Raw genomic sequence first — 19204 nt, forward strand, 5'->3', positions numbered from 1 at the left:
TCACGTTTAGCACCTGGCTTCTCTGCCTACCTATTAAGCAAAGCCACCACATCAGTGCCACCTCACCGTGGTCCCTGGGCTCTCATGTTAAGCACGGCCTTTCCCTAGGGGTCTCTCCATAACTGCCGCACCTGCCAACGGCAAGAAGCCACTCTGGTGCTCTTGTTTCCTAGTCCAAGCTCTTTTTGAGTCCTGTTGCATCTTGCAGGAGTGCCTCCAACTCAAGATAGGAGTGATGGCAGACACACCCAGGACCCAAAGAAAGGTTATGCTTTTCCTGCTGCACGGGAGGCTTGCTATGACAACTCACCTCTCAGACATTCCAAGGGAGGGGTGAACTCTCTCCAAAGCCCCTACGTTACAATATTTCTTGAAATACTCTGATATGTCAAAACTGAATGCTATATAGCACATGGTGCCCAACCAAAGGAGGTGAAGAGCTGTTGCACTGATGATGGGTGACGTGGTACCTGACAGACTGCCCAAGCCCTGAACTTGTTCTACTCTCCCTGGTTGTGATGCAAAAACAAAGGGACCAGGCGAGCAGAGAGGTGATGTGGAATCATATGGGGAAATTCTTCTAAATGAAAAAGTCGTTCCAGAAATATCAGGCTTAGATGCTAATGAGGCCTGAATGGGGGTTTCCTTTGGGCTTTCTGCTGAAATTCAACCATGTAGCATTTTACACTGAATTTAACAGCTGGGTCAGTCCTTAATTGACCCAAAAGATGACAAGCACCCCAAAAGAGGACACCAAATTCTGGCCAACTTCTGTTTAGGATAAAATGATCACTAAAAGATTCCAAAATTATTCTATCAAAACTTTTCCAGTTGCAAGTGAAGAAATCCAACTTAACCAAAATGACCAAAATGCACTATTGTAAGTGTCCAGGATAGAAACATGGTTGCCCAAGAAAGTACCTTGCTCTGTTTCCATCCAATAAAACTTTAGTTAGTGGAGATGTTCTAAACCAATGGTTTTCAAACTTCAGGTCTTGACCCATGAAACAGGATATCAGTTCAATGGATCATGACCAGCTTAGTTAAAAAAAATAGGAGAGGCTAGAAAAGAGCAGAGAGTAAAGGTTAAGGATTGCTTCATGTGACTTTTTCTGTAGCTATTTATATGCATAAGTGCACAAGTCTTGAGTCTTGATGTGTCAAAATGGATTTCTTACTGTGGGTAGGTTTGGTGAGCGCTGTGTTAAGCCCCAGACCACAATCGGAAGGCCCTTTGGCTGAGTCCTGCCCACAGACATGTTTTGTTTGGCCTACACAAAGATTTTTTTGAAGAGAAAGTTGAATCATTTGCCAACATTTAAGCATCTGGAGATTTTACATAAAAACCCCTATTTCTAGTCACTCTTGGAAATTGGAAGGCCTGGCCATGTGGCCTACATGCCTCCATTCCTAGTTTCGTGGGAACCAGGATAGAGCAACAGAGTGGCTTTTTGCTGTAGAGGGGTCCCTGCTGTCCAGTTTGTCCTAATCTCCATTCATTTGGGTCACCTGCCTGATTCTTGGAGGCATCTGTATGTACAGCCTTTGGTTCTAACCATCCTCAACTCAACCTGACCTGCAAAGCCCTCCATTTACCCTTCCTCACGTTCACTGCAGTCATGTGACCAATAGTAGTTCCTGCCAAACTCAGCTGGCTGCGTTTCCTGCATTGCTTCTGTTTTGCCAGTTGGAAACCTTTCTCCCATTTCCCCTTTATCTACTTGTTGCACTCCTGTTCAACCTTCAAAGCCTTGCTTGCCATGACCTCCCAGGAGAGTTAGTCACTCCCTGCACTGCAGCCCCGTATTACTTTGAGTTCTCTGCTGCACACATTTCACATTATATCATAATCATTTCTGTGTTTATGTTCCTTGCTAGAATGTGAGTGCTTTCAGGTCAAGAACTACATTTTATTTGTTTCTATACCTAGACTGCTCATCTCTTATTAGGTTCTGAATAAACATTTAAACAAGGATAACCACCTCCTGCACCCATATGCATCCTTCATCCGTTCAACATTCACTGAGCACTTACTATGGAGCAGACACTGTATACTGAGTACGAATTGAATTAAACACCATCCCTAACAGGAAGAAATTAACAGAACCCTTCAAGGTCAATCTTAAATGCTTCCTTTTCTGTAAAGCCTTTGTGATTCATTTGAAACACTAACTCTTCCTTCCTTTGAACCCCAAGAGAATACCATTTATACCCCTTCTGATCACCTTATGTTGCCTCTCTTTTCAATCAGCACCCCTCCCCACACTGGCTAATTCATTAACCTACTGAAGGTAGGACCTTTTCAGTGTATCAGGTTACCCCCGATATGCCTTGTGGACAGTAGACCTCAATAAACTTGTGATGCGTTCAAGAAGCCCGTTGCTATAGTTCATTGCTTCAGGCTGGGCTCTTCACACATGGCAGGACTGGCAGTGTCTTCCAGGTGAGCAGGTACAGCACCACTGAACCCAGTCCAGCAGATACCATTCCCACTGAGATGGGTGGTCCTCGACGGCTGTCCAGACAGGGCTCCCACGAGTGGCACACAGCAATCCAGCAGACACTCATCTAGCTCCACGTGTCACTTAGGGGACCCTCCACAGACCTGGGAAGCCGCAGCTCCTGCCATTTTTCTGAGGGGTACTCAGCCCTCTCTCTCATTTCCCATCAGATACTCCACAGTGAAATAACCGTGCTACCTTTTTCTACCATTCTCTGTGTCTTAATTTTTCTTGTTTCTCCCTGCACAATGTTTCAAACAGCATTGTGAATACAGACTGTTGAACAATCAATGTTGTTGAATGACAAGACAGAATCCAGACATCTAGAATACAGACCGATATAGTGGAGGTGGGTGAAATGCTCCAGGTTTTAATACTATGTTTTAGCTCCTCAGAGACTATCCTGGCTCCTTTGAAACTATCTTTTACAAAGGATTCCAAAAAGGTGTATGAACCCCAGTAAAAATGTTCACCTAACCCTTCTAGAATTAGGAATGATGGTTACAGAATGGCATTCCTGTGTCATGACTCCCTGCCTTCCCCAAGTCAAGCTGAACGCCAACTCACTCCCAGGGAAAGGCACCTTGTAACTTCCTCCCATGCCCACTCTCTGCCCATCCAGTGTCATATACTGACAGCAGTCTCCTGGCCACTCAGATCTCCCAGAAGGTCTTTTTTTAAATGAACTATAGCTTTATTCTACGATGCAGGAGAGTCAGAGTGAGAACAATGCTCTTGGCCTTCTCTTTGCTGTCTGTGTTATAAGCAAGATAGGTTAGCAAAAGAGAATGGAGAGGCTACTTACATAAAAGTTCTCACTTCTCTGCCTGGAAGGCTGATCACTTTACCCGCAGAAACCAGGGATTACCTAGACAGTGTCAGAGTATGATCCCCGGACCACAAGCGTCAACATCACCTGCGACTTGCTAGAAATGCAAAACCCCAGGCCCTTCCTCAGACTTACTGAATCAGAACTCTGGGAGCAGGGCCTAGAAATCTCTGTTCTTACAAGCCTTCCAGGTGGTTCTCATGCCTGCTAACAGTTGAGAACCACTGCCCTAGATAGTAATTTCCCTGGAAGTCTTAAGAAAACCAGCATCTTCACAGTTAAGTCCAAGTATTCAAATAAGTCAGCCTATTGGATTGCCGTGGGACACAGAAACTCAACCCTGGGGCCCCTCAGGGCACACCGGACCATAATAGCATTAATCATGTCAGTGTGAACACAAATACAACGTTTCAGAGAAAAGAGGTCATGCATACAAATATTCACCCTCCCCACTGTTAACGAAATTTGCCCTTGAATACACAGCTCCTGCCAGTTTGGGATAAACATACCTCTCGGTATGAGTCACCATCACACCAACACACAATGAAATAGGAAGCTGGGCTGGTTTCTACTGTGGTGTGCCCAGATCAGGCTCAACCACAATGGGAAGAAATCCTGCACCACTCACCCATCACTGAACCTTCTGAAAGGTCCTCTGACTCTCTAATGCTGGCCCAGGAAAATACTCAGCATTTCGGCTTTGGCATACGAGATGCAAACACTACGAGGGCCCTCCTGCTTGCCTCCCAGGACCTGTGAATATGATGATGACGCAGAAGAGCCCCCTCCTCACAGAGAATCGGTGCACAAGATTTTGCTCTTGGTAGGGTGAGTCTCACTGAGGATGTCTTTTCTGCAGGACTTTGGAAAGTCAAGTTCTTGTTCTTTAAAAAAGGGTTTGTCCTAAATGCCCATCGACAGATGAATGGATAAAGAAGACCACCCATCTCAGTGGCCCGACCAGCTGAGATGTTCTCAAGAGAGGGTAAATTTAAGTCAATGTGTTCCTTCTCTCAGAGTTCTTTCCACATTCAGCCTTAAGTCTAACTGTGGAAACAAAGTCTTTTTTTTTCTCTCTGGATAAACATTTTTAGACGTCAGTGAGTAGGTGGCAGAGGGCAGGGATTTGTTGTGATTTTTTTTGTTTTTTAATGGGAAGTTCTTTCCCTTAGCGTTAGAAATCCCATCACCCAGACAGCCCTTCAGTTGTGAAGAAAACCGGAGCAGAGCCGTACTTCCTAGTGAGAGTAGTACTATTTTGTTTATAAAACAGTAAGAGAAATTCACACTTGGTTTTTTTTTCCTCTCGAGTGGAATATGATGACAAAACTGGATCTCCTCTCCCTCCAAAGACTCAAAGTTCACAACTGAGTTGTGTGCATAAGTCACAGATCAAGACAATGTATTCTGAAGCTTATAGCATCGTGGTGTCGCCTTAAATCAATAGCTTCCCTTTATACCTTACTTAGGAAATATCCCTGTTATTGGTGTCCCTTGAAAAACTTGGGGCTTTTCAAGTTAAGGAAATATGAAGAACCTAGACAATTCTAGGCACAGGTAGGGGTCAGGTATGAAGCATCAACCTGGGAAGCAGGGTTGGAAAACTGAATGTAGGAGAAGCTATTTTATACCAACAGGGGGCCTGGAAGGCAACTTGGATGGATAATGAATTATTATACTGCAGAGAACGACCTGCTCTCAGACTTCCCCAAGGATGGAACAGAAATGGGTTTTGATTACATTACACACGCCTGAGTGGGTAGTGTCTGTGTGGGTGTGGGTTTTGGAAGGAGTGGGATGGGGGGGAAGAACAGATACCATTAGAGGCAACAACACGTGGCAACTCTAAAGGTTGTTTGATAAGACAATATATGAAGTCAACAACTCCTTAGGGAGAGACAGACACTCTTCCTTAAGTCATACAGGTGATGATTAAATTGTTGTATAATTTCTCTGGTGTTTACTTAAGTGTTCAGAGTAACTCTAGAAGAACATACAGAAGGGGTGGGCCTTTGTAAAGCACTGTTAGGAAGCAGAACTTGAGTTAGGTCTTGGGCAGATACAGAAAAGGAGACTATATATATTTCTTACCAGGACAGGAGGGATGGAGAAGGAAGATACCGCCATGATTATTCAAATAGGAAAAGTGTGGGGGGAGGTACCATAAGTACAATGAGCACAGATTCTGGAGGCAGATAGGCCTGGGTAGAAAATCAGCTCTTCTACTTTCTCGCTAAGTGATCTCTGGCAAGTTTCTAAACTCCTGTGAGCCCCCTCTTCCTCATCTATTCAAGGGGAGGAGTACCACTGACCTTGATGGTTTCAAAGATTAGAGACAATGTACGTAAGGCTTTCAACACAAAGCCTGCCAGTTCGTATATTTTCAATAACTGGCAGATTTAATAGCAACATTAAAAACAAAAACAGAACCTAGTGGCAGGACAGGAATAAAGATGCAGACGTTGAGAACCGCCTTGAGGACACAGGGAGGGTAGGGGAGGCTGGGACGAAGTGAGAGAGTGGCATGGACATATATACACTACCAAATGTAAAATAGATAGCTAGTGGGGAGCAGCCGCATCGCACAGGGAGATCAGCTCGGTGCTTTGTGACCACCTAGAGGGGTGGGATAGGGAGGGTGGGAGGGTGGGAGAGGCAAGAGGGAAGAGATATGGGAACATATGTATATGTATAGCTGATTCACTTTGTTATAAAGCAGAAACTAACACACCATTGTAAAGCACTTATACTCCAATAAAGACGTAAGTAAACAAAGAAAGACATAAAAGCACACACAAAAAAAACAAGATTGTCTTAGATAGCGGTGGGGAGGAGGTAATTTCAGGACTTGGGGAGAATCCTCAATGATTAACAGGAAGCCTTGAACTTTACCTTGTCACTCATTTAGGTTTCTGAGCTGGAAATATGATGACTTCAGCATCGTAAGAGGATTACTTTGGTGCCAGTCTGTAGGACACATCTGAGACTCAGTACACCGCTGTTCTCAGAAGTTGCTAAGAAACAAGACTGCTCCGTGTGTGTGTGTGTGTGTGTTTGTGTGTGTGTGTCTTATATACCTGAATGTCAGGTGGAGGGTGAACGTCTCTCCACTGAGGGTGAACTACAATGAGTTTCACTGGGTCCTGCTCGACCTTAAAAGCAAGTTGGGGGACTTCCCTGGTGGCGCAGTGGTTAAGAATCTGCCTGCCAACACAGGGGACACGGGTTCGATCCCTGATCCGGGAAGATGCCACATGCCGTGGAGCAACTAAGCCCGTGCGCCACAACTACTGAGCCCACGTGCCACAACTACTGAAGCCCATGCGCCTAGAGCCCGTGCTCCACAACAAGAGAAGACACCACAATGAGAAGCCTGCGCACCGCAATGAAGAAAAAGTAGCCCCCGCTCGCCACAACTAGAGAAAGCCCACATGCAGCAATGAAGACCCAACGCGGCCAAAATAAATACATTTATTAAAAAAATAAATAAAAGCAAGTTGGGTCATCTAACAGTGACAGAAAACTTCTGAGAAACAAAATAAACAAAAAATGATTTGCTCAAATGTAGAGCTCTGTCCTTGATGTGACTCCCTTGCTGCTAAATTTTTATCCTCTTACATGATTTCCAAACCCCATAAGGCCCCCCTTATTGTTTAAATAAATGAGTGTTTACACAACGTAATCTCTAGTATTTGCTTATTCTTGTTTTCTCTAACAAAAAGGAATAATAAATCCCTTTTGTGTTCATTTTTAAAACTTGTACTAGAACACACATAAGCTAGACAATGACAGTTTTTAAATAAGTAGAGTGGGCTCTGGAGTTGAGGCTGATGGAAGTGTATTCAGAAAGACAGATACTGACTGATAAACCCACAAAATCTCTCCTGATTCTTTGTTATAGGACACAGCAAGGGTAAGACGCCGTTGAACGCGTCAGAGAAATAACCATTTCATCAAGATTCCCAGATCAATAAGTCTCTGCAACTGGAAATGGGTGGGCACCTGGTTAGGAGAAGAGAAGAGAAGAGAATGAGGGTCAAAGCATGTTGGTAAATGTCATTCCACACCTGTAGAGGTGTGATCTGCCAGCATGCTTTCTTTCCAGTCAGTGTCAATCCCAAGCCGAGAGATACTTGGAACCTTTACCTAGGAGAGAAAATGGTGGTGCAAATCAGTGTGAGCTAAACCATCTCTAAGTGGTGAGCAACAGGCAATCTATGTCCCTCCTTCAGAGGGCTTCCCACGTTCCTCAGGATGGATGCTGCCGTGATCCAGGCTCGCTCAAGGCTGATTCGTGTCAGCTCCAGGAGAAAGGAAGAAGCTAGGCCTCTCTGGCAGCAAGAGAAAATGGAGAGGACTAGAAAGGTCTCAGAATCAAGAAGACACAGGTTCTGGATCCAGCTCTGACAACAGGCCAACCTGTTTCAACTGTGAGAATCTACGATGGGCAGGCACCAAGCTATGAACTGGAAGATTAAAGACAGAGACACAGGGCTGCTTCTGAGAGGCTCGCTGTCTAGTGACGGAGCCAACGGGTGTCCACACGCTGTAGTAAATGCAGACACTGAGCCATGTTCCGCTTCGACGGAACACAGGGCATGAGCGCTTGGTCCAATTACCCGCTGTGTGATTTTGAGCAATTTACCTACCCTTTCTGAAGCCCAGTTTTCTCACTCTAGGATGAATGTCTGGACTGCATGCTTTCCTGTGCCCTTCTCACTTTAAAAGCTATAATGAAATTCCTTTCTTCCCACGGAAGCGCTTGTGTACCCACCAAAAACCCTGCCTTCCCCTGCTGTTGGCTGAGGTCAATGCAATCAGGAAGCTGGGAGACAGAAGTGGAGACGGACACAGACCTCAAAATAAAAAAGGAACAGCCTTTAATCAGTGGCTAAGGGCTAAGATAATACTAGTATGTGACCTCTCGGTGCCCTGTCCAAAGTGTTCCAGTCAGAAAGTGGCTACTGACTTGTAAAGCAAATGTGAACCCAGGCAATCCGAGCTTTGGGAAGTCTGCAGTGACTTAAAAAGAGCTGCTATTCGGGGACCACTGATCTATAATACATTCACCACATACAGCAAGTCTGGAGCTTCCATGGACCCCCTGGGGGATGGAATCGGGAAGTGGCTTTTACAATCCCCTTTCCCATCACTCATAAATTACTCCTGTTGGGGAAACAAACTCAAATCCATTAGCAATAGAGATTAGAGCCAGGTTGTTTCTCTCCTCTGCGGGAGAGGTAAAAATGAAGAGACCTGACCTTGATTAAATGTCAACATATTTATCTGTTACTCTGAGTGTTCCTGGTATCACCCCAAAAAGAGAGGAAACATTATTAGAGGCACCTATATTCACACCAAATCATTTCACTCAATTATCCCTTAGTCCATGAAAAACCAAAGCAAAACAACGTGATTTATGAAAGATACACAGGAGCAGAATGGATAGAGCAGAAGCTGTCTCTCTTTGTCCTAAGGTGTGGTCTTAATACACTTAGCTGTCATGATCCTATTTCTCCATCCATCCATTAGCATAATAAACCTGAACTGAGTTTCCAGCAATAGGGATCAATTTGAGTTCAGCACGTTCACCTAATATTTATTCCCTGTAGGGGCTTTACGAGAAAGAGATAAAGATAAATCACTGAAATGTTCAAGACAGCCCCCAAAGAGCAGACATCTGTGTTTATGGAGAAAAGTACGTCCACAGTCAGAAAATGTGGTAGAATAAATCCAAGCTTACCAAAAAAGCAAAATTAAACGGTGGTTACTGACACTATCAAATCATGTTGTAAAGGTCCCGAAGACATATTAAGGGAAAAAATCAAGTCACAGAAAAGGATCAAAGAATGATCCTTTTAAAATACTATCTATCTATCTATCTCTCATCTATCTATCTTATTCCTGTCTAGGTCTAAAAGGATGCACAGTAACTATTAACAATTTTGCCTCAAGAGAGAAAGGGGAGTTGAGGTGTACAGGGTAGGGGCAAGGAGGTTTCATCTTTCACTCTCTAGTCTCCTGTGACATTTCACTTTTCTTAACGTAAGACATATTTATATATTACGTGGATAATTAAAATCAAACACTTGTGCTCTTTTATATTTCCCAGATAAACAAATAATTTAAACTACAATTCAATTCTGAAAGATTTAACTTCCATTTCAGGACCACACCCAGTGCATAAATACTGCACACCTGTGCAGAGCATGATTGCCCTCTCCCTTTTTACCTTCTTCTTAAGACATAATCTGCCACCTTTGACATGTTAAGCACCCTTTAAGGTGTTTGGAGGAGTGATCAGGGATGCCGCTGAAATGACAGGTTATTAGAGTGGCACACCTGGAACCTTTAAGACAGCCCGCTTCGAACTTCCAGCCAGTCCAGCTAGGCCTGGGCAGATGCCCAAACAGCACAGACGTGGTAGAAGGGTCCTTTCATTACACATCTTCATTAATTTATTGATTTGGGTGGGGGGTAAGTGAGGAAGAATGGAGGCTAGGATGAGGGCAGGAAGGCAAGGCTCAAACACAACCAAAAATTCAAAATGCAATGTCAGGCAAAAGAGACGCACGCCCGGGAGCTCGGCTGTGCAAACACTCCAGAAATAGGATGTGCTTCTGACGACACGGTAGCTAAATGAAAGGTTCTTGATGAAGTAAGTCTCCCTTCTGTGGAAACCCAGACATCACAATACAGATTCTTACACCAGGAACATGTCTGCCCGGCTTTCCAATGATCATCCCCCATTAGGTGGCCGAGCCCTGAAGCACCAGTCCAACTTCTGCAACCATGCACAGTGATCGATATTTATAATTACCTTTCTCCTTCACCATGGCAACCAGGGCCTTTGGCGAGCACCGCCGAAGGAAACAGGAACAAAGTCTAGGAGTGGGAGCGCCCCTAGGCAGGCAGATCGGCTGCGGCAGAGGCAGCGAGGAAGAGCCGGGGCATCCACTTGCCAAGTCCGGGGCTTCTTTCTAAAATCCCGCCCCCCGTCTGGAAGGCCGAGCTCCGGTGCCCGCCCCAGCGATCGCAGCCGAGTGGTGGCCGCGCCCTGCTGCGGGGGGGGCGGGGGGGGGGGCGCTGCCCTTCGGCCCCAGCCACTCACTACAGCTGCTGCTGTAACAAATGCAAAATTCCAGTGTCCTAATCTCTGGTCACTGACACCACGTAGCATTCCTCGTGCCGGGAAAACGGACATCAAAATGCTCTGGAGCCCTGGCCCCCTCCCGGGGTCTGATAAATGATTGCCAGAAGAGGGGGGCCGAGGGGCAAGCCAGGGACTGTTCCAATAAGGAAAACTAGTCAATTGTTAGCTTATTAGTCTCCTATTACTGCTGCTGTCAATTCAGCTTCTTTCAGACCAACTGAATAGATAAAATTAGCCTTGACAGCTCACGCAGCTCAATATCAAAAAAACAAACAACCCAATCCAAAAATGGGCAGAACACCTAAACAGACATTTCTCCAAAGAAGATATACTGATTGCCAACAAACACATGAAAGGATGCTCAACATCACTAATCATTAGAGAAATATAAATCAAAACTACAATGAGGTATCACCTCCTGCTGGTCAGAATCGCCATCACCAAAAAATCTAGAAACCATAAATGCTGGAGAGGGTGTGGAGAAAAGGGAACACTCTTGCACTGTTGGTGGGAATGTAAATTGATACAGCCACTATGGAGAACAGTATGGAGAGTCCTTAAAAAACTAAAAATAGAACTGCCATGTGACCCAGCAATCCCACTACTGGGCATATACCCAGAGAAAACCATAATTCCAAAAGAGTCATGTACCACAATGTTCATTGAGGGTAACCTTTCTATTTGTATTGTAGAAACTGCAATTTAAATCTATGCTAGTAAATATGTGTTAAATTCCTACCCCCCAAAATAAATAAATAAATAAAATTAGGCTTGGTAGAAAAATAATGCTAGTGGTGCCTTCAAGCTCATTTTCTTCAACTTTTAAGGTCCTGGAGGCTGAATTATAATGAAAAATGAATAATGACATTTAATTTGTGATTTGCCCTGCTGCTCCCCAACCCCTTTCCTGAAATGGGAGGAGCGGGGGACCGACCGGACAATGAGAGGGAGCCTGGGAAGAGGCTCTTTCAGGATTCCATTCCTCATCCAGGATCAAATTCAGGATCAAAGTAAAAATCTGAGTTATCCAGGTAGGATTCTGACTTCCCCCTTCTCCCTGCTTCTTTAGAGTTTTCTACACAAGCCCCTCTTGGGCTGTGTATATGTGAGGGAGGAACCCTCCCAGCCACAAAGTGAAGGGCAGTCACCCCTGCACCGCTCACCAGCCTAAGTCTGATCCGGCAGTGGCTTTTGATTTCTGACCCGCAGGAGCACACGCTGGTCTCACGGGAGCAGGTGACTTCCGGGGGGGCGGGTGGAGGCTGGGGTCACTAAGCCGACGCCCACCCCATTCCAGCACCTGTCTCCGAAATCCAGATTGTTTGCTTGCTCTCCCCACCACGTGGGAGAGATGTGATGAGCAAGAGACACAAAGGCAGATGCCGTGGCTCGGAGAGAGCAGCAGATGGACAAGCCGCCCTGCAGAACCAGAACGCACAGCCAGGATTCGACTTGTTTTACTGCAAATATTGTACCGTGTTGGGTCTAAGAGAGCTGGGGTAACAGAAAGGAATGAAGTCAATCAACGTGCCATCATCTTTGTTTATAGCTGAAATGACGTTGGGTGGGGCTGGTTTTCTGCCGGGTAACAGTGGCAGAGCTCAAGCAGCTGTGACATTCCTACATCTGTGATTCAGGGCTTTACTATTAATAGCCTGGGCATCTCTGCCTGTAAGAAAGGGCTAATAAGGCCCCTCCAACCCATGGGTCGTCATTTCTATGACACAAACTTCTCCCACGGTCCTCCCTGACCCCACTGCAGCCCCATAGGGTCATGTTTTTCCTAAGTCAGCAGCCAGCTGGAGTGTGAGCTCTATAGAGCCTTTAAGCGGCTTCTCTAACCTCCATTCATAAATAAGAGCCAAGCATGAGAGCAGCACTACCTCAGGTCGAGAGGGATGGGCACGGCTCAAGAGCAGGAGGGGACAAGCCCTTTCTATCCCCGAAAGTTCACGGCTAGCACTGCACGGTCTATTTCTCCCATCCCTAACACCCTCAGAGCCTGCAAGGAGATGCAGACAAGCAAAATTAAACTCAGAGAACTGGAATTAGTTCGGTGCTGTGAGCCTAGCAGGTGAATTTATTTTATTATATTTTTGCTGCATCAATAGATTGGCCCCTCACAGAGGCGCTCCCTCTCTCACCCTCTCTCTTTCCCTTCCCGCCCCACACCCCATGGAATGTGACACTAAAACACCATTGTGTTTCTAGTCCAAACCAAATCATACATAAATATTCTGGATACTGTAAATGCAATTAGTTCAATGTCTCTTTTATTCAGGGTGACCATTTTTAATCCTGAGATTTCAGTTTATTAACCAAACAGATTTATTACAGCTCTGAACCTACCTGTATACCTTTGTGGATAAACCGCACAGAAACCCTGGTTGAGGAAGGCTCACTGGCCGCTTTGGAGACTACGCCAGCAGAGTAACAGCTGGTGCCTGTTCATTTCCAGAGAAGCCTTTTCCAAAGGAAAATACTACATAGTGGTTCAGAGAGATTGCCCCCCTCCTGTGTTTTCCACGGAAAGAATTTTCCTGTACCACAGTCAAAGTGAATGAGTCACCAGCATTTAGCTGCTAAACAACAGTCATATAGCTGAAGTCCCCCCAACAGTCAGACACTTTACTTTAGGATGAAAGCATCCACTCTACACTTTTAAGATAACCAAAGAGGGTATTACTAAAGTTATTTTTGGAATGTGGCAGAGTAAGACCAAATTGTTTTTGTCTCCAGCCTCAGGGCCAAATAATTAAAAGTTTTGAGAACAGAAGCAAAGCATAGATATTTTCTACTTTACAATTAGTTAAAGCTACGAGAAGTGCAGCAAAATAAATGAAGGAGAAAATAAAAAATGTACAGTTCATAAGAGCAGGACTTTTTACTGTTATTTCTAGAGAAGATTTCAAAAGAACTTATCTCAATCTCATTCCACTCAGATGAGATAAGACTTCATAATACAGACACCAAGCCATGGGTTCATTTGTTGTTTTATTCCCCCAAACTGACTCACTGCTGCCTTGTCATTCACTCACAAAATGAAGCCAGGGTTGTCCACAAGTGACCAAAGGACAGAAACCATTTTGTTGGAGAGAAAAGCTTTGTGAGCACACAGCCACTCTTGGCAAAAAATCAAGAGTACATCACTTCCAAAGAAGCCATGCCAATTAAGAGGGAAATGTGAAAACCAGAAAACAAGCAACCTGATGGAGTCCACGTCCTCACTGCTCTCTCCTACAGAGCCGTGGATTGCCTATGGCCTGTGCATCCACAGGGCAGGAATTTCAGGACCCCTCCATGGCCACCCATCCTTCAACACCTTTGGACTCATTGGCAGAAGAGTGCTCAAAATCCTCTCTAGCAGAATCCAGCTGAAGGAAAACTTGAGAATGAGTTTGTTATTTGCTTTCCATTTAACGTTTACATCTATCAACCTCACTGCAGATATTTATGGGGCATCTACGGTATGCCAAGTACTGGGCTGACAATACCAAAACAGGAAGAGAGAAATCACTGCTCTGGAGTTGCTTACCATCTAGTGGAGGAGATGCTCACACACAAAAACTCTCAACCCAGTTAGGAAGGTGGTAAGACAGAAGTGGGGGGACTTCCCTGGTGGTGCAGTGGTTAAGAATCCACCTGCCAATGCAGGGGGCACGGGTTCGATCCCTGGTCTGGGAAGATCCCACATGCCATGGAGCAACTAAACCCATGCGCCACAACTACTGAGCCTGCGCTCTAGAGCCCACGAGCCACAACTACTGAGCCCACGTGCTGCAACTACTGAAGCGCCTAGAGCCCATGCTCCGCAACGAGAGAAGCCACCGCAGTGAGAAGCCCGCACACTGCAACAAAGAGTAGCCCCAGCTCGCCGCAACTAGAGAAAGTCCGCGCACAGCAATGAAGACCCGATGCAGCCAAAAAAAAAAAAAAAAAAAGACAGAAGTGGGTGCACAGGGTGCGGAGCAGTACTGAGCCCAATCTGGGGAGTCAGGAGAGGCTTCTAGGAGGAGTAAAGAAGTAAGAGAGGGCTGACAAATGAAGAAAGGGGGAAAGATCATTCCGTGGCCTCCCCTTGGGACGAGGTATCAAGCTCACTGTTCAAGGGGAATGGGGAGAAGTTCAAACTAAGGCCAGGGTGGCAGATCATGGAGGGCTCTGAATGCCACACTAAGGCCGATGGACATTAGAAGTGATGTGATGAGAGTCTCAAACATGAGCTACCTATTTCTTTACCAATTAAGTTCAAAATACTTTGGGTGCATTTCAAAGTCTGCCATGATGTGTTTCCAATCATACTGCCTCCTTCCTCCAAATTGGATTGTGTTGGTGTGTGCATGTCCCGTGTTTAGCAGACATGCCCAGAAAGTGTCTATGTTTATTAGTGTACTTAAATATTTCCCTGAGAAATAGAATAAAATGACAGCCAGGCACATCCCGCACATAGCACTTTCAGTAGCACAAAGCATTTAGGATTGGCTTATCCTCCTGTAGTAATGGCTTCATGTCCACAATGAGGCTGTGAGCTCCATGAAGGGAAGGAGGTTTTCATGCTTTGCTAGACTCCCAAGAGTGCAGCCTGCAGACCTCCAGGGATAAAAAAATACGAGGGATGCTTTAAATGCATACACCTGGTCCCATCCAAGGTCTGATGATTCAGATTTTCGGGGATGAGGCTGGAGCTGCACCAGCTCCTTAAGTGTTGAAGGACCACTGACTGGCCTAGCACATGGGCCTGCATCACAGGAAGTAAATGAACATGAAATTTACAAACACAGCTATAGCTCACGCTGCCACATCTAAAAAACAACCTCCATCTTCTCAGTTGGCTGAAATAACAATCATCCTGACATTCACTGCAATCTTCATGAAAATTTAATAGTAGTGATGATTCCAGAGTTTCCTACAGTCTGACACAAACTCCTAAATGTCTGATCTCTCTTGATCCCACTCTCATGTTTTCAACGGGAATTCTTAGGATTTTTTCCATGTGAATCTCACAGAATCAATGCCCAGCAAACTTCTTTTCCATGAGTTCTTCAAGTAGAATTATTTTACATTTGTATCCAAAACTTACCCGTGGTCCTTCTCAGAAGCCAGTTCTGAGTTTGGACCTAAACAACAGGTTGCAGCTTAGGAAAAATTACTAAGGTATATTTAAAGCTCTCTATAAATAATCCACTAAAGATATAAACTGCAGAGGGAGCACAAAACAAGCCTTTTTCCTGAAAGTGTACTGGAATCTATTACTGGAAGTCAAAGGATCTTTTGATAGTACAGAGAGTTTCATGAATTTTAGCCTAATTTCAGGCACACGAGAAGTTCACACAAGAAGTACAGAAATACCTTTGAATTACTTGGGGAAAAAGGCTTTTTTTCCCCCCTAACAATTTACTATTGGCTTTATCTTTTCCCCTAGTATTTTCTAGGTAGAAATACAGCTATTGGGAAAGAAAAACAGTCATTTCCTGTCATCTGGAGCTGTGATGCCTTTCCTAGCAACACCCCCTTCTTTCTGGTACTTAATGTCGCCAGTGCTCTGAATTTTACTACACTGCAATGGAGGACTTATATGTCTAGTTTTGCAAAAGACTGTGGGCTCTCTGAGGGAAGGAATCACATGTGAATATCTGTATTCACATAGTGATAGGCACAAAGTAGGAATGTGATATTTGATGAATTCTAAGGAATAAATGTCACTGGCTTACCATAGTAAGTCAAAATGCTAAGTATTCATTTTTATATCAAAAAGGTTGATTTAAAAATCTTACTCAAGTAAATTAAAAGTAAATTCCGTCTCTTATATATAAATCAATTTAGTGGTTGCTTTAAAGTATTTGCCAAGATGCAAACCAATAATTCACCGTGGGGAGAAATGAGTTGAAAGGAACTTAACCAGGTAGCATCTTACAAAGTCTCCTTAATAACTAATCCTAAGTGCCACTTTTGTTGCCATTTACAGAGGGCTTATTATGTGTCAGCTACCATTCTACTCTCTTTATATTCATTTATCACCTCATTTAATCCTCCTAACAACTGGATAAGATAATGTTATTATCTTTACACTTGAGGGAAGAGGCTTGTCAGAATCCAAAGCCATGGGCCCTCCCTTTGCTTTGTTGGGTCTCTTGCTTTGTTGGGTCTTTTGCTTTGCTGGGTCTTCATTCCACAGAGGTCATGAAAGAGTCTCCCTTCCCCTGTTCCCAACTACACACACACACACACACACACACACACACACACACACACATTTTTTGAGTCAAGATGTACTCAATGTACCTCAACTTCTTTGGTGTTTCCAGAAGACTTGACACAATGGAAATGATGTTCCATTTTGTCTTGTCTGTATAAAATGATCTTCTCTCCTGATACCTTATCCTTCATTGGCTCTTGGACGTCTTATGATAGGAACTGCCAGGTGAATCGCATCCCCTTGGCCTGTTGGGCTCATCCTTGGCTGGACAGGGGAAGACGGTTTGCCCAGATCCACATTCTCGAGTCTCTGAAGTTGCAATTCAATCATCTACCCTGTCTAATCATCCTCAAGGAATAGCATTCCTGTGGTCTACATAGAGAGACAACTAAAAACATTTTATGGGGGGTGGTCACAGAATTTTTGCAAAGTTGACAAAGCCTCCATTTGCCCCCTTCACTCTAATTAGGCCCTGGCACACTCCCAGAAAATAACCTCTTTCACGTTCTCCTGAGACATTTCAGCCATCGTCTGAGGGACAGGCCGAATAAAGCATGCAAAGTGCATGGCCACTAGGGCATGTGCTGCCACAGGAAAAAGCACTGTCACCCAACACACATCTCTGTGAGTTCCTCCAGCTCTCAGGACAAAGAGAGAAGGGACCATGCAACCAACCCTCTGGTTTGTGAAAAACTATAACTTGTATGAAAAAAAAAAAAAAGGCATTAGCTTCACATTGAGATGAAAACTAAAGTCCTAAGGCAGACTTGTCCAAGGTTACACAATTACTTGGAAATGGCCAAAACCCCTGGGGTCTTACCTCCTACCTGTGGTTATTTTGTCATGCTAACTGGCCACACAGGAAACCTAATCAAACAGCCAGGATTTGAGTTCCAGCTCTGCCACAGGCTCAGGGACCTCGGACATGTTATTTTCTCTCTGGGTTTCAGCAGTCTCATCTGTGGACGGTAGTAACATGCTCCACTTGTGAGGTTGTGGTGAAGACAGGACTGGCTTCCTGGGCGAGCGACCTGGGAAGCTGTGTAGGAACCTGTGCTCAGATGGGCGCTCCATTTGGTTTAATGCTCTGCTCTTGTTATATTGAGATTGGTAAGAATTTTATCTTTGAGCTTGTGTTTTATAAGTGAGGTTGGATGGGACAATGGAGCATGCGTGTGTGCAGACGAGAGAGGTGCAGGATGTGTGTCTGCATTCCTGCTGCCCCCTTCACAGGTGGTATTTGCGATGCCCCCTGAGCTCCCAATTCCAGTGGACTCGTGATGCATGGGGATTCAGGGAGTGCAAGGGAAGTGTGTCACATCTACGACTGAGTAAACAGCAGCGCTGAGAGGTCACTTTCCATCCAAACCACAATGCAAAAAAGAAGGCAAGGGGTTCAAGGAAACACGAACGACCAAGGGACCCTATCATATCCTTTCTGACTCATGTAACTTCCCTATTTAGCCAACCACTTACACTGAAAATGACGATATAGAAGCAAAAGGAAAGATAGGACAACCTACTGCCCCCTTTCCCTTCCGTCCTTCCTCACCCATCAGTAAGCCAAAGGTAGAGAGGGCCGCTAGAATGCACACGCATCCAAGAAGTGAAATAAAAACAGTTGAGCTATTTGGGTGCAGAATTCCCACGCTTCTGGAAAGAATGAAATACATATGCATCTACGATCTATGAGATATAAATCGCGCAATTTCACAAACGAGTTCAGTGCTCTTATATTTGAGTTTAAAATGAGCGGTGCACAGTGTAAACATGAAAGGTCAAACTGCACGTCAACAATTCAAAATTTTACTTTATTTAGGACAACATTAAATAGCAAATAAAAACATTATGACAAGGTGAGAAAGAGTCTGTGGAATAAAGAAAAAAAGCTTTATATTGTAGTACCTTTAATGGCACTTTACTCCTGCACTTTGAACCGGGGGTCTCACATTTTCCTTTTGCACTGGACCCTGCAAATTATGTACCTGCTACTGGGTGAGGCTGAAAGAGGCTCTCTATGAAATGAAAGGGCCTGGCATCCAGAAGGAGCTCAAGGAAGGTAATATCGATTGTTTTTACTTAGTTTCTCACTGCTTCATCAATTTACAGCAAAAAGAGGATAATGGAAAACTGTAAAGCTCCAGTTTTCAAAACCATTTTGGGCTATAGGGAGACTTTTCTTATCAAATGTGGGGAATTTTACTTACAATGCCTTAAAGAATTTAGACCCCCTCCTGATACCTTGACACATGACCTTTGCTGCCATATGAAAAAGGCAGTGTGATGCCAACCATCCAAGAAACACTGGACTTCAAGGTTAGGAAACCTCCCCAGGAAGACAAAGTTAACCTCAGCCCACTCATTCATTCAGGAAATACTTATTGAGTGCTTACTAAGTGTCAGGAACTGTTCTAGGTGCTGGGATATTGCTGTAAGGGCAACAGACAAAAATCCTTGCTGTGATGGAGCTTACATTCTAGTTGTGTGTGTATGTGGTTGATATAATAAAATATATATATATATAT

At 44.5% G+C, this 19204-nt stretch overlaps 1 protein-coding gene across 3 annotated transcripts in view; it reads right to left on the reverse strand.

The window, feature by feature from the left end:
• Positions 1-19204, reverse strand: part of ABLIM1 (actin binding LIM protein 1) — a 311835-nt gene that overhangs the window by 165691 nt on the left and 126940 nt on the right. Inside the window, exon 1 of one of the 3 annotated variants that reach the window (XM_024755952.1) lies at positions 10151-10264. The exons of 1 other annotated variant lie outside the window; for it this stretch is intronic. In XM_024755952.1, coding sequence (XP_024611720.1) covers positions 10151-10166 — 16 coding nt within the window. In that variant the 5' untranslated portion in view covers positions 10167-10264. Of the gene's footprint in view, positions 1-10150; positions 10265-19204 lie in introns of those variants that run through there. One more of the 3 variants, XM_024755955.1, reaches the window with a different exon arrangement.

The sequence above is a fragment of the Neophocaena asiaeorientalis genome, unplaced genomic scaffold (genome assembly GCF_003031525.2).
Source record: "Neophocaena asiaeorientalis asiaeorientalis breed wild unplaced genomic scaffold, Neophocaena_asiaeorientalis_V1.1 scaffold85, whole genome shotgun sequence".
NCBI lineage: Eukaryota > Metazoa > Chordata > Mammalia > Artiodactyla > Phocoenidae > Neophocaena > Neophocaena asiaeorientalis.